This window comes from Centrocercus urophasianus, unplaced genomic scaffold, assembly GCF_019232065.1.
Source record: "Centrocercus urophasianus isolate 14NV4802_14NV808 unplaced genomic scaffold, USGS_Curo_1.0 seq_19, whole genome shotgun sequence".
NCBI lineage: Eukaryota > Metazoa > Chordata > Aves > Galliformes > Phasianidae > Centrocercus > Centrocercus urophasianus.
In genome coordinates, this window is record NW_024884744.1 from 347,000 (window position 1) to 361,077 (window position 14,078).

The following is a 14,078-nucleotide window of genomic DNA, read 5'->3' on the forward strand; positions in this document are numbered from 1 at the left end:
TAATGTGTACAGCAGCATCTGCAGGGCTCTTTTCCTCAGCCTGAGCTGCTTGTCTGAGCAGTGTCACTGCTGTGGTCACGGGGAGAAATGCATTGTGCTTACTCTTTAATTTGATGTATAAAGGGAGAAAAGCTTAGTTTTCTCTGGGATGCACTCCTTTAGGTAATAAGCAAGTGAATGTTGGGAAATAGTTATGTTGAGTTCTGTACATAGCTGCATACTGTCTTTTTTCTTTCAATGAAAGGAGCTCTGGAAGCCTTAAGTCGTGGGAATCTGTTGTCCTTTTATTGTAAATTAAGAACAGTAAACGTTCTCCGTGCTTTGCCTGAAGAATTCCCTTTATAGAGTCATAAAATCCACAAACTCAGATTCTGTGCTCTACAATGTCTTAATCAGTCCGTGAAGTTATTCCTTATCTCTCAAAGTTGTTGCCCATTAAATATCTTGCTGCAGGGGGTTGGTCTGCTATGTTTAAAGTTTAATCAGGTTGTGGGGTCTCCTCTGGAGATGTTCTGGATGTTTTCCTGCGTGACCTGGTTGAGGTGTTCCTGCTCCGGCAGCAGGATTGGACAAGATCATTCAAGGTCCTTTCCAACTCCTGATATTCTGATTCTCTTTACCAACCGGAGGTTTCCTGGAAACATCACAGCTGGCCATCATCTCAGCAGCGCAGTGCCGTCTTCCCTGCCAGCTGCCCTAACATGCTGATAACTGATGCCTCTAAGTGTGCACAGAAGTGGAAAGCCACTGCAGTGGGGGTGAGTCCTACTCTTCCAAGGAAGAATCCTTAATGGAGAAACCTTCTGATTTCTGTGCTGGGTAGACTGTTAACTCCTGGCTTTGTGCAGGTCGGAGTGTAGGTGTCCATGAAATCGCTGCAGTGGTATCGAGGACAGGCTCTGGGACTGTGAAGCTGTATGCAGGAATTGCCTGAATGAAATGCCAGTCCTGCACATGCTGAAGCAGTAAGGACAGTAGGATGACACAGTTGCTGTCTCTAATTATGGATGGAGTTACCTGTCAGGAGGTTCATTTGTCAGTGGGACAGGAGCTGGCTTTTCATAAAAGCATGTGGATGAAATGTTCTGCAGTACACAAAGATGTGAGCGTGCAGGCCTCTGTGGCATTGATGCTGATCTGGCATCAGCTGGCACTGATCTCCAGTCTGAGGTGAATTCTAGGACAGTTTTGTTAGCATTCTTTTGTATACTTGGGTTTTGATTGCAGGTTATTCTTGTTTGGCTCTGCTTACGTACATTGCTTTGAATCCTCAGAACAAGAGTATGAAAATGTTGTTAAATGCAGCCTGCCTTTGAATGGAATCTCAATTTTGTTCTTCATAGAAGGATGCAGATCTGTATTTTTTTAGATTGAAATCCTATGTTGTCGCTTAGTTCTTGCAAAGCCACGGGTTCTGTCCTATGCTTTGCCAAATATTTCTGGGTAGTTGAACCCTAAGTATTTTGAAGTAAGCTGAGGGGGAATCTTTGGACGGGCAGCCTGACTTTATTACCCAAAAGGAAGTGTTTGGTGGCAGTGTTTGCCTTTTGTAATGAGTGAAGAGCACAATCTTGTGCGTGGGTTTAATGCACTGAGATAAGGGAGGAAAAGCTTAAAGGAACCCTTAAAAAGGACCTTTTCATGCTAGATGTTCAGAGCTGTTCCAGTGGCTTTAAGGAGCCATCCTGTTTCCAGCCTGTTTGTGATTCTCCCTCTTACTTCAGCTTTACTTGTATCGTTTTTTCACTTTGTTTATTGTTAGAAGTAGAACAGTAGAAGCAGAGAACCGCTTGCAAGGGAAGCAGAAGTGAAATGTCGTTGGCCTTCCTCTCTGAAGATCACAAGTAGGCAGCAAATACTGGAAAAGGAAGGCAGTGCTGAGTAGGCTGAGTGCACTCAGAAACACCAGTTGGCAAATGGGACGTGTGGATTCTGCTTGGTTTCCCTGAAGCTGTGCAGGGCTCGTGGTGCAGAGGGCAGTTGAAGCTGCGCAGCTGTCAGTGTGAAATTCTTCTAAAACATGATCGTATGCTGACAAGTAACAGAAACCAAGGGTGAACAGCTTTGGAGATGACTTCTTTGTGCTGTATGTTGGGTTATGAAGTATGTCATTGTAGGATCACTTAATGCCATGGCTGTACTTCTTGGTTATTCTTGGTTGAAGCTTGCCAGAATGTTACATTAAAGCTACCAAAGAAGTTCTGCCTTCAGTAAAAGACTGAAGTGTGCAGCTCTGCATGAGTGTGTGAGGTCCCAGAGGAAGGAGAGAAATGCGGTTTCCAAGTGCAGGCTGCCACTCTGATGGATTAAATGTTACGGCACACATAATTTTTTTGTGCGCTTCAGAGAGAAGCAATCATTTGTTCAGGGGCAGAGGATTAAGTGCTTACAGGGCGGGCAGGAAGCCTCAGCTCTGTGTGCAGTTTCACCCCATCGGAATGATTGCAGACATCAGGGCAGACTGAAGGGTCACTTTATTATGCAAACATGGATATTTTTCCAAAATGCCAGCCAGTTTTAATATATAAGGATCTGCAGACGCAGCTGTTAATTCCAAAGGGTCAGAAGGTGGTGAGCATGGTCTCCAGAAAGGCTCCTGTATATCACATGCTTTTGGTGGCTGAAGAACAGCAGATGATGTATTTCACCCTTAGCCATATAAGTCTTTTTCTTCCCCTGGACTCCAAAACTCCAACCTCCTGGTCTTGTCATTTTTTTTTTTTTTTATTAAGAAAATAATTTGGAGGTTTGGTGTGAGCTCAGTGCCTATGAAAGGAAACTGCTTTTATAGTCCTACTGATGAGCTTCTACATCACAACCAGAGAATGTGTTTTCATAGCCAGGAACGGGAGAAAACTGACATGTTGGAGCTCAGCTGGTTACAGAGGGGTGGCTGTGGTGGTGGCCAGGCGGTCCTCATGCTGGAGGCTGCTGGCCGAAGTTAAAGCTGGGCTGGTAACTCTGCTGCCCTTGGGAAGAGGAGTGGGGCTGACAGGCTGAGATCTGATCTTTTCTGAATGTACTTTACTGCACCAGACCGTTGCCACACATACGCAATATAGCCTAATCTTGTTAGAGGACTGTGCCTCATTATCAAAGCCTTCCAACCCAACCGAACACAAAACCGCATAGACCGTGTGTATTTATATCCAGTTGCTGTGAACAGACTGAAGTGGAATGAACAAGATAAATATTTTTCTAGAATAATCCCCCTAGAACTCGTGCTGATTACGAAGCCACTGCAGGACTTAGGAATGCATGTTTTAAGCTATCAAAGCATGCCAGCAAACGTTTTCTGCCCAGCATTGCCATGCTGGCTGCTCGGTGCCTCAGCATCACTGTAGAATAGCCTTGGGAGGCCTTACAAGGATGTGTCTCCAATTCAGCCGGGATATGGCTGTGCTCTGATGGCTGTAGCTTGGGGTGAAGTGTCCTGGTGCTCGTGGCACAGGATGTGGTGCCGGGGCTGCTGTGAGTCTCGGGAAGCCCAGGGGCTGCAGTGGTCGCACCATTAGGCTTGCTTGAGGCAGCTCTGGTGTGTCAGTACAAAGACATCTTCAGAACGTTAGGGAATTTCACTTTGCTTTTTTAAGAGGCTTAGGAAGCTGCACTGGTAGGAAGTCATGGTAGAGGTGGTTGCCAGAGTAACCTCAGAAGCAACGCACGCAATGCATGCAGTGCCGTGAGCCTTGTGCAGATGGTGATCTGCAGCCTTAAGCACATGTCCAGAAACATTCCTTCCACAGCAGCCTGTGCTTCAGGCAGCGCTATCAGTTGTACAGTATGCTGCCGAACTGCGCCAGTGAAAGCTTTCACTGGTGTTCGCTGTGTCCTCCTTGCTTCCTTGGGTCTGCTTTGCTGTCGTACTTCCACTGGACCGCCTTCTCTGTGGATGTCCTGCAGAACACAGCAGTCCCCGTCTCGGGTGTGTGCCTGTCCTGTCCTGCTTCCCGAGGGCGCAGCTGAGGGCAGCATCTGATGCTGTTCCTATAACTGCTCATTTCAGGAAGAGCTTGGGCACAATACAGAGAATAAGGAACACCAGAGCTATGGTTGAAAGAGTGGGGAGTGAGTCGTGTGTGGCACTGTGGGGGCTGTGAGGGGAAACAGTGCTGTGCCACTGAAAGTTACGTCACAGGACAAGGAGTTGTGTGTGCTGGAGTACATCCAAGTGTCAAAAATAGACCCATTTGGGTGAAAAACAACAAAAACAGATTCTAAGTTGTCATTGTTTGATCCTACTAACCTCGTTACTGCTTATGAAATTTGTTTTGGTCAGAAGAGGAGATTTAATTTAAATTGCTGGATTTTTAACAACCTAAGCAGATAACAGATCTAAAGAGGAATGACAGCTCAGAACAGGGAAGTGAAAAAGAAGGATATGTCTGAAAGTGAGTCCTCAAGCCATGCAAACCAAATGGTGACTGAGGCAGCTTCCTACCAACAGCCCCAAAAAAGCTTGTTGCAGCAGTGGGCATTGGTGAAGCAGTGCTGTTATCAGGCCTATTTCTTCTCAGGAAGAGAAGGCTTTTAAATACCAAATTCCCCGTGAAATGCAGACATTAGTTATCTGATACTTAGTTATCTGATACTTGAGAAGCTGGATTTTCTTTTGTAACTCATTTTTAGTCCTGGGAAAAGATTTTTCCAAGCAGCAACTTCCAAGAACTGTTATATAAGCATGAGTGTATGTTGTAGTGAGAAACGTTTATCGCAGATGCACCCTGTCAAGATAAAGTAAACAGGCAGTTCTATGGAGCAGTGCTGTCTGTGTTGCTCTTGCTGGGCTCTGGAGTAGAGCCATCCTGGCTGCCCTGTGCCAGCATTGCTTAGCCGTGCCTCCTCCAAATGCAGGATGGCCACCCTGCTCCCCCGTGGGACCGGAGCCTCTGCCTTCCCCAGGCAGTGCTGCTTCATGTGTTCGGCCTTCTGGAAAGGGTGTCGTGAAGCTTTCTTCAGAGGGCATCACCTGATGGCAGTGCTTTGGGTAACAGATCATTTTGGTATGAAATCGCTACTTAGGGAATGGCCGTTCTGCGTGTTCTTGGAGGAAAGCTAATGTGAATGCATGTGAATGCACAAAGCAAAAACAAGTGAGGTAGTGAGAAACAGCAGCCGGCGTGCATGCAGCGGGCAGGAGCAGTGTGCTGGAAGGAAGCACAGGTGGAGAGGAGAGCAGGATGGGCTGAGAAGGTAACGCAGCGATGGTGCGCCCTGCTGTACTGCCACTTGTGTCGTAAAGGGGAGACCAGGAGCGCCTGGGCGTCACTTCAACCATATGGGGGGTGATAAGAAGGTGTTTGGTTACTGACGTCGGTGCACACACTGACCTTGCTGTTTCACAGAGCCAAGCCAGCAGCGTGCTGTTCCATCTAACGTGGAGCTGGAGAGAATTTAAACTATGCAGCTCAGTCACAGAAATGGTTCTGTTCATATGGCTTTGTGTGCTTCATGTACGCGCAGACTTCAAGAGCACAGAATGGCAAATGTGGCCCCAGAACTTGCTTTGGTGTTGTGTATGTGAGTGTAGTTTTTCCTACAGGGCTAACTTAGGGTTTGTTCTGTGTTATTTTGGCTAACTGTACTATTTGTGATTTGAATGGGGTAAATATTGGAAGTGTTCTTCCTTTCCAGAAGTGACCCCTTCCCCCAAGTAGTGCCAGCAGTTTTGTAACGTTTGCATTAATCCATCGATTTAATCCAAATGCTATGTGTGATTATATATGGTATATACTATCTGCATTATGTGCAACACACTGAAGTTCTTAGCTATATATAACATAGTACATGAAACTAAAACAACTTAAAGAAAGAAGCCCTTGTCTTATTCATGCTGTGTTAAGCAGGCGTAGTGCTGTGAAAGCGAGCCATTGGCATGGTGGTAGTGCTGGGCCCTGCCTGTGCAGGGCTGCTGAAGAACTGTGCTTTGAGGGAAGCAAAGGGTGAAGAAATATGGAGGTGCTTGGGGTTTTCTTTGAGACAGAGCAGGAGGGCATTTGGTTTGTGCTGATGTCTGGTGGGGATGTGCTGTGGGTGGGCTGACGTGCATTAGGGATCGTCGTGCTGCCCTCCCAGCCTGCTGCTCGGCTGGCAGTGCCACCAGGTGGGTGTTGGTGGCTTCCTGGCCTGGCTGTGCTCACCAGGAGAGCTGCCGGTGGCTCTGGATGCCATGGCGCTGCCCTCAGGCACCTGCTCTGCTCTGCCACTGCTGCCACCGCCTCCTCCTCCAGGCACTGCCTTTAACCTGGCTTCTGTCTGCTGCCGCCAGTACAATCCATGCGTGTTTTGGTTGTTAAGGAATGTTTTGATGTTCTTGTGCTCACGGTAAATAATCCAGGTGAAAATACCATAGTTACTGTCTAAACTCTGCAAGAAGGTAGGAAGGAAGAACTGATGGAAGATCAATAGGAGTCAAAAATGAATTAAAAATGAAATGAAACACAGAGGAACCTTACTGAGCTGGAGTTGTCACTGGACCTTGAGCTGGGGGAGAACAGCTCCTCTTGGTTAATGGGAACATTCTTTACATTACAGGATACTTATATGGGATTTCTTTGTCTTCTGTTGATCTTAAGAAGCACCAAAGAAAAGATGCCCAACTGCCTCTGAAGTGAACCCAGTCTGTGTGTGTATTTATGATTTTGAGTTAAGATAGGTGTTAGTGAGCTGAAATGGCAGAGCTGTACATGTCTGCACACTCTCTCAATGCACTTCTGTGGTCCAGTACCCAAAGACAGGTTTTATTTACATGCTGTACAAATACCCTCAGCAGTCAGCACCGGTCTGTGTGCGGGGAGCTCAGACTCAGACGTCGGTGTATTCGTGGTAGATGCGCACTTCGGACCTCCTGACGCTCTGCAGAGACCTGATGCTCTCACTCCTGGTTCTCATATTTGATTTCCTGAACAGCCTTCGTGAGAACGATCTACACATGAAAAAGTAAATGATGGGATCTAGACAAACATTACATGCAGACAGGAACAGTGTCATTTCCTTACAGTAATACAAGATTTTGTGTGCAGAGTCGTCCAGCAGTTTATCCAGATGGCTGAAGGTGAAGGGTATCCTGCACAAGTGGTAGGGCAGGAAACAGGTGAAGAACACAGCCACGACAACCCTGATGCTTTGGTTATGCTTTCTCTTTCTGCTCGACGAGCTAATGAACTGTTTGCTCGATTTATAAATGTACCTGGATATGGCAATGTAACACCCTATGAGCACTATTAGCACCACCATGAAGGTGCAGGTGTTGATGTAAATGACGGCTGTGTGCCACTTGACTCCCAAGGGAGACTTCAGCTTGATGCAGTCGTCGATGTTCCTCCTCGTGGGGTAGCCGTTGGTGAGGATGAGGTTGGGCAGGGAGAGGAAGGCCATCACCACCCAGACACAGGCGGAGAGCACCTTGGTGAAGGTGATGCTGTACATCCTGGAGTCCCCAAAGGGCTTCACAACCTTCAGGTAGCGGTCGATGCTGATGAGCCCGAGGAAGACAATGGTGGTGTACATGTTGGCGTAGAACAGAACTGTCGTGTATCGGCACAGGAACGAGTTGAAGTGCCACGGTCCCAGCTGGGAGTCCTGGATTATCTTAAATGGGAACGTCAGCGTCATGAGAAGGTCTGCGACCACAATGTTCTTGAGGTAAAATATAAAGCTCGTTTTGTTTCTGATGTGGAAGAAAATCCACACCGCCAGGCCGTTCAGCAGGATGCTTGCCAGGAAGATGACCAGGTAGAGCACAGGAAGGACGATGGTGGTGAACTCGTCCTGCGTGGTGTTCCCGGTGGGGCTCGCCGAGCGGTTGGGGGCGGCGCTGGCGACTGTGCTCAGGTGCTCCTCTGTGGGGCGAGAGCAGTGTTAGAGTGTGCGTGGTGTCCGGTGGATGAAGAACTGTCCTCTAGAATGCCACCTCCCTGGGCAGCCCCGTGGGCTGCTGGTCAGCCTCTGAAAGCAGCAGTCAAATCAGCGCTGCTGAACTCGGCGCATTACAGCACGCGGTTTGAGCACAGCGGTGCTGCTTCCTGCTGGAAGGGGGCAGCAGAGCTCTGGAGGGTGCCTTTGAGCCTATTCAAATGCTAATTTGAAAATTAATTTACTTAATGTAATTGAAAATCACATTTTCTGGGGATTTTAAGGTTTTGTGTGCAAGTGTTTGTGAACAAACTCCAGGCTCTTCTACATTATCTCTTTTTTTTTTTTACCCAAAATGTTTGCACCTTGTCTTGGCTGGTAAGCCAGGACTGAACCCCATGGGGCTGCATGGCAGAATACTGAAGGCCTCTTTCAAAAGGACTCATCTGAACGTTGGAGGCTGTGTTGGTGACACTGAGCTGCTGTTCCTGACTGTACCTGGTGGCGGTCCATAGGACAGGTTGTACCCCATTATTTGTGGTGTGTCGTCAGCTGAAGTGCCTCAGGAGTCCCTCTGGCAGCCACAGGTCCAGGCCTTGGTGTGGGAAGCACCAGTGTTACATTCTGGGGGAAAAACAGAGGTTAGAGGCAGCCCTGCAGTGCCAGGGAAGCGCGGGCGCCAGGTATTTCGAGGCTGCAAATGTGGAACCCAGTGTGTGCTATGAAGGCATGATAATGGCATTGCTCCCAGAAATCTGGTGACACCAATTTGTAAGGCAACGCTGCAGATTGTTGATTCTTGTTTCATGCAAGTGCAGTATTTTTTCCATCTTTTCTGTTTGTCAGTTTTGATAAGAAAACTGCAGCTAAATGGCTCAGGTCTCAGCTGTTCCACTGGCCCTGGCTGCCTGTCCTATGGGGATGAACAGTGGACAAAACTACTGATCGCTTGTGCAGATGTAAACTTGACACAGGAAGGAACAAGTTGTTCTTCTTTCAAGGTCCCTTCCAACTCTAAGGATTCTGTGACTCTGTAAGTTTCAAATTGTCACTAGGTGGCAGTAAAGCAAATATTATGTAAGCTCTGGTTAAAAAAAAAAAAATTGTAATTCTGCTGTTTTTAAGCTTTTTCTCAGTTTAGCTTCTCTTTGACATTGTTTAGAAATTCTGGCTCCTAATGAGACCATCAAAAGTAATTTAGGTATTTTGTCTTGTGCTGAGAAGCAGTAGTTGTCTTCCTAGGGAGTAAGAAAAAACTCCATCACTCTGTTACTGTTGTTTATAATTCACAACTATTGTTTTTTGCCCAGGAGGCACTGAGATCAAAAGGACAAGAGATTTTATGGAAAGATGCGTATCTGTATCTTAGGCAAAGAAGATGCTTATTTCCCTGTTTCTCAGAGCTCCTTTCCTGCCTGTTGCCTGGTCCCCAGAAGGCTCCCTGCTGTCCCACAGCCCGGAGGGTGAGGCAGGGACAGGTGGCTGCCGTGTGCCCATGCAGTGACTGTGGAGTGCTGTGGGTTCAGTGGCTCTGGGTCAGGTCTGCGCTTCTTGTGTGCTGTCACTTACTGCAGATCCTGAAGGGAATTGCTGTAAATCCTGTTACAAAAAGCTCGTGGACTTCTCCACCTCTGCCTCCGTCCTTCAAGTGAGCACTGTCACGAAGGGGCTGCATGGATCTGACAGCATGCAGTGACCGAGTGCATCTTTGTACAGGAGCAGCACCTGCGCCCTCTGAAGGTTTCAGCTTTTGACTCACAGCAGAAAATGAACTGATGTGTTCTGACACAGTTGAGAAGGGTCCCTGGCTGCATGGTGGTCTCAGCCATCGGCCTCTGCTCCCAGCTTGTGCCAGTCAGTTCCCATTGGCATCGTGGGGTTTGCTGTCAGCAGAGATGGGGCAAGCTGAGACTTTCAGGCCCCTGCTCAGTGCATCAGGGTGCAGTTCCTTTCCTCGCTGTAGATGGTGTTTGTTTTGGTGGATGCTGTTACTTGGAGCCACTGAGTGCTGGGATTTAGGCTGTTACCTTGTAGCTGAAAACTGCTGCAGAGGATGGACTGCAGCTGCTAGGACCAGAAACATCCAAATCATTGTCACAGAGGGCTCTCCCTGCACAGGCACATACCTGACTGCCCTGGGGAATGGGCTGCAGCTCCAGCTGAGCTGTGCCTGTTGCGTGCAATGCTGTCAGCAGCTCCTATGCTTGCTCTGTGATGTGTGTGCTTGGGTGCTCGTTGTCCCAGTGCCTGCAAAGCCATGTGTGCAGGAGAAGCCCAGCTGATTGCTCGTCGTGCTCTGCTGTCCCTTCCAGGTGTAGCAGGGCAGGGGAGCAGAAGCATCCCTTCTTTCACACTTTTCAAGTCAGTGCTTCCAGCAGATCCCATAGGGTCTGGCTTATCCTTGCCCACAGCACTTGCTGTGGGGGATACCTGCAACGTTTGTCTTCCTTGCCTCTGAAGGTGAGACTGCAGTCAAACTGCCCAGGGAAATAGAAATCACCCTGGAAGACAGACCCTGCTCTGTCTTCCCTCAGGCCAATTAGATTGAGCACCTGAACGGATTTCTCTCTGTTATCTTATTGCTAATGCTGTTAATAGAAAAACATGCTCCAAAATAAAATAAAATCCCAGCAAAGTGTTGGTTGGCAGAAGAAAGCAGCAAACTCTTCACAAATACTGTCACAGAGCTGTGACAGCTGATCCACATTGGCAGTGCTTTGTGTCCTGCCTTGCTGGCACAGCTGAGCTCAGCAGCAGCCTCCATGCATGCGGGGTGGAGGATGGAGGTGACACCTGCCGAAGGCTGCCCCAGTTATGTGTTGCGGACTTTCCCTTATGCTGTTGTAATTCTGAAACTTTAACATCACAAACAGGTTGGTGAGGGCAGCAGGTGCAGTCACAGTAGTCCCTGCTGCATGGAATTGGTTATATGACAAATTTTGGGATACACAAAAGTGATCCTGCTTAGATTCAGAAATCCAAAGGTGCTCAGATAGTTTCCTGCTGAAGTCTATTAAGCTAAGGAGTACTGGATAGACATGCACCTTCCTTGTGTCCCTTGGCTCTGCAGGCTGTGGCTTTTCTGGTAAATGCCACTGCATTTCAGACTTGAGGAGTACAAAGAAGGTTGAAGAATATTTTAAGGCGTTTTGTGATTGTGCTCTGGCTACGTGCTCTGGTAGTGACTTTCTTACTCGTGGAACTGGATGTGGTATTTCTGTGCTGGACAAGGTTGGTTTTTAATTCCTTGTCCTGTTCTTCACACTCTTTTCTTCTGACCAGTTTCATCCTGTGTTTCTCCAACCTCCAGCCTCATGCTTCCATACAAATGCGTTCTGTTTGGGTGCTTCTGAAAATGCACTGGAAGCTACTCCTTCATTCCATGTACATTTTTAAGCCAGTATGTACCTTCTTCTCATGCACTTGGCTGGCTGTTTTTTTCTGCCTTTCCCCTGAAGGCTGTCAATTGCAGCAAATGTAGGTTAAGCACATGCTGTTTCACTGATGAGGTAACGTTCTGCTGCCATTGTTGACAGACTGGTTTACGTGCCTGACTGCGATGGCCTCAGATGAGAAATGAAGTAGTCGTCTGCACGGTAGATTTCACTGCCAGGTGGGTAGAGAACAACTGTGGGTTTTCTAATGAGTGAGGCTTTGGGTTGCCTCACTATTTGAAGAAATTCAATACCATCACATGTAATTAATCTTCTTGCATCTCTTATTTACAACTCCTTGAAAGTTACAAAACTTTCTTTGGGAGGTTGAGCAGAGATTTTGGTTTTAGAGCTGTGGGCTGTGAGTGATGCTGGCTACCTGAGCAGCTCGGTACGCCATTCACTGCATGTCAGCACAAGGTCTGGTAAGCGGCAAAACTAAAGTAAGCAGAAGAAATGTGCAGCAGTTTGTTAAATTTGCTCTTGACTGACTGTACGTGTGTGCTTTTCTATTGCCATCAGAACAAAATCACTGACTTGCTTAATTGTAAAGATTGGTGAGGAGGAAAAAAAAAAGTGTTAGTGCAGCCAGCTGGCAAGCAGTAGCACAGGGCCTGCATCCCCGCCTTCTTCTTTACCTCCATCCATTCCCTCCCTGCATCATTTCAGCACACCTGGCATTGGGTGCCCACTTCTGTGGGCTGAGTGCTGGTGAGGTCATGCAGCTGCTTGTATTTCAGGCCGAGCCAGCTGTACGCGTTGGCTGCCTCTGACTGGAGCTGCTCCCATGTGTGCTGGCAGGGAGGAGACTGAAAGCACCCTCCCTGGGCTCTGCACTTGCTGCTCCCCATTCCTGCCTTCCCAGAGGTGTGCAGGCAGCTCTGCGTAAAGCAGATACGTTGCCACCCCTGGCTGACTGAACTTCAGGAGGCTAAGAAACAGGAGCAAAGTATGACTGCAGCCGTGGGCTCCAGTGCCTGGCAGCTTAGTCATACCCAGAAACAGGAACCAGTGCCTCGGCTCAGAGAGCTTCACGTCTGCCTCGGTATCTAATACAAAACCCACTTCTTGGTTTCTAGGTTCCTCCTGGAAGTTCCCCTCCATCCCAGCCTTCTTTCAGCAGCTGTGACCAGCAGCCCTGTCTCTGGGCTAGCTGCAGCACAGCTTGCTGCCAGCGGGAAGCTCCTGGCTGAGAGCCTATCCTCTGCTATCCGCTTGTCCCCAGCGAAGCCAGGTGCCAGCCCGGTGAAGGCTGCAGCACGCGGCGCCGTGCCCGCTGTGGGGGGGCGGTCCGTGCCGCCGCTGGCAGAGCCTCCGTCCTCACAGCGCTTGGCCCGGGAGCCGGCTGTGGGAAAACCCCTCCATAAGCTGTTCCTGGGAAAACTCAAGTTTCCCTGTCAGTCCCTCAAGTTTGTGTTAGTCCTTGTCAGTTCTTTGGCACAAAGGTAAAAGTACAGTGCGTGTGCACCTGAGTAACCAGCTCCACTACTCATTTCGGCTTTCTGCGGCAGCCTTTGGCTTTGCTTTGTTGCAGATACTGCTTACACGTCACGTTCAGCTTGTGCCTGTAACTCTGTGCAGTTTCTGGGGGCCTGCAGTGGGTGCAGCAGTGCAGCAGGATGCTGCAGCGGCAGTAAGTAATGCTGCTGATGTGCGAAGTTCTCTGTTTGCCGCTCTTGCCACCAGTATTGAGTTCAGCAGGGGGTAGGGCCATACCTATAGCATAATGTGGTTTCTTTAGTTAAAAAAGATATGTATCTATGTAGATCTTATTTTCTCAACATCAGTTTTGGAATATTTTGTTCAAATGATTTTTTAATATTAAGTTGAAGTGAATGATTAGGAACCCTAATTTTCAGTATGTAGGATGGGTCTGACGTGAGGCCTGTTTGGGTTGCTACCCAAATCATCAGGTTTGTCCATAATTTTTCTGTCTTTTGAGATCATTAAAAGTTCACAGGTTTACATTGCTTACTTTGAATCAGATTTTCCACGCACAGGTTACAAACCCTAGCAGAAGTTGTTAGTCCTTGTTATAAGCCTGTCTATTCTGGCAATGCATTTGCTGCACCTAAAGATTCATGACTTCTTTTTCCTTTTAAATATGTATAAGGGTTCCTAAGTGATGCTGAAGAAATGCTTTCAGATCTCTGGTTGCATTAATAAGGAGAATATGCATCTTTTGTGACCCGGAATCAGGGTCACAGCTGTCATGTTGAGGATGGGTCCTGCTCTACTGTGCTGTGCTTTGCAGCTGGCAGACTGGCTGTAGTGGTTGGCTGTGTGCAGGCTATTGTCTGTAGCACAGGACGGACTTGCAAAACAGAACTGAAGTTCAGTGGTTCTAGGTCTTGCAGATCCTCATATGAAATACTGATTGCTCTGTTTTCTTTGGTTTTGCTCAGTGGTAACTTTCTGAAGCTGAAGATACTTTTAGCTCTGCTGAATGTGGGCTGCCTGTGCCTCAAGACTGTGGGCACCCAGCTCAGTAACTCTTCTGTTGAGATTTTCAGCCTGCTGAACTCAGAAAATGGGAGGGAGAGCAACAGGATCCTCAGCATTGGTTCTTTGGTGCACTTTGCCAGCACTTTGCCAGTTCTGAAGCAGCGAGGTATGAAGTGTAGTGCGTAGGCATCTCTCTTATAGGCTGCAGTTGTTTTCACATGAGAGTTTAGGAGAGAATTGGCAGCAGAGAGGCCCCACATTGGGCTGCAGGTAAAGGGCTGTTGGTGGCAGAGTGAAGTGTTGCAATTCTGAGTTGTTTTTTTTTTTTCCTTCCTGAAAACGAAG

The 14,078-nt window shown here is 47.9% G+C and overlaps 2 protein-coding genes across 15 annotated transcripts in view; one reads left to right on the forward strand and one right to left on the reverse strand.

Moving 5' to 3' along the window:
* MED12L (mediator complex subunit 12L) overlaps positions 1-14,078 on the forward strand; it is a 102,209-nt gene that overhangs the window by 42,001 nt on the left and 46,130 nt on the right. The window lies entirely within an intron of this gene.
* GPR87 (G protein-coupled receptor 87) lies at positions 6,805-8,386 on the reverse strand. The gene is made up of 2 exons (XM_042820551.1): positions 8,353-8,386; positions 6,805-7,841 (listed from the first exon to the last, which is right to left on the reverse strand). Exons 1-2 carry the CDS (start codon positions 8,384-8,386, stop codon positions 6,805-6,807), a joined length of 1,071 nt encoding a protein of 356 aa, XP_042676485.1.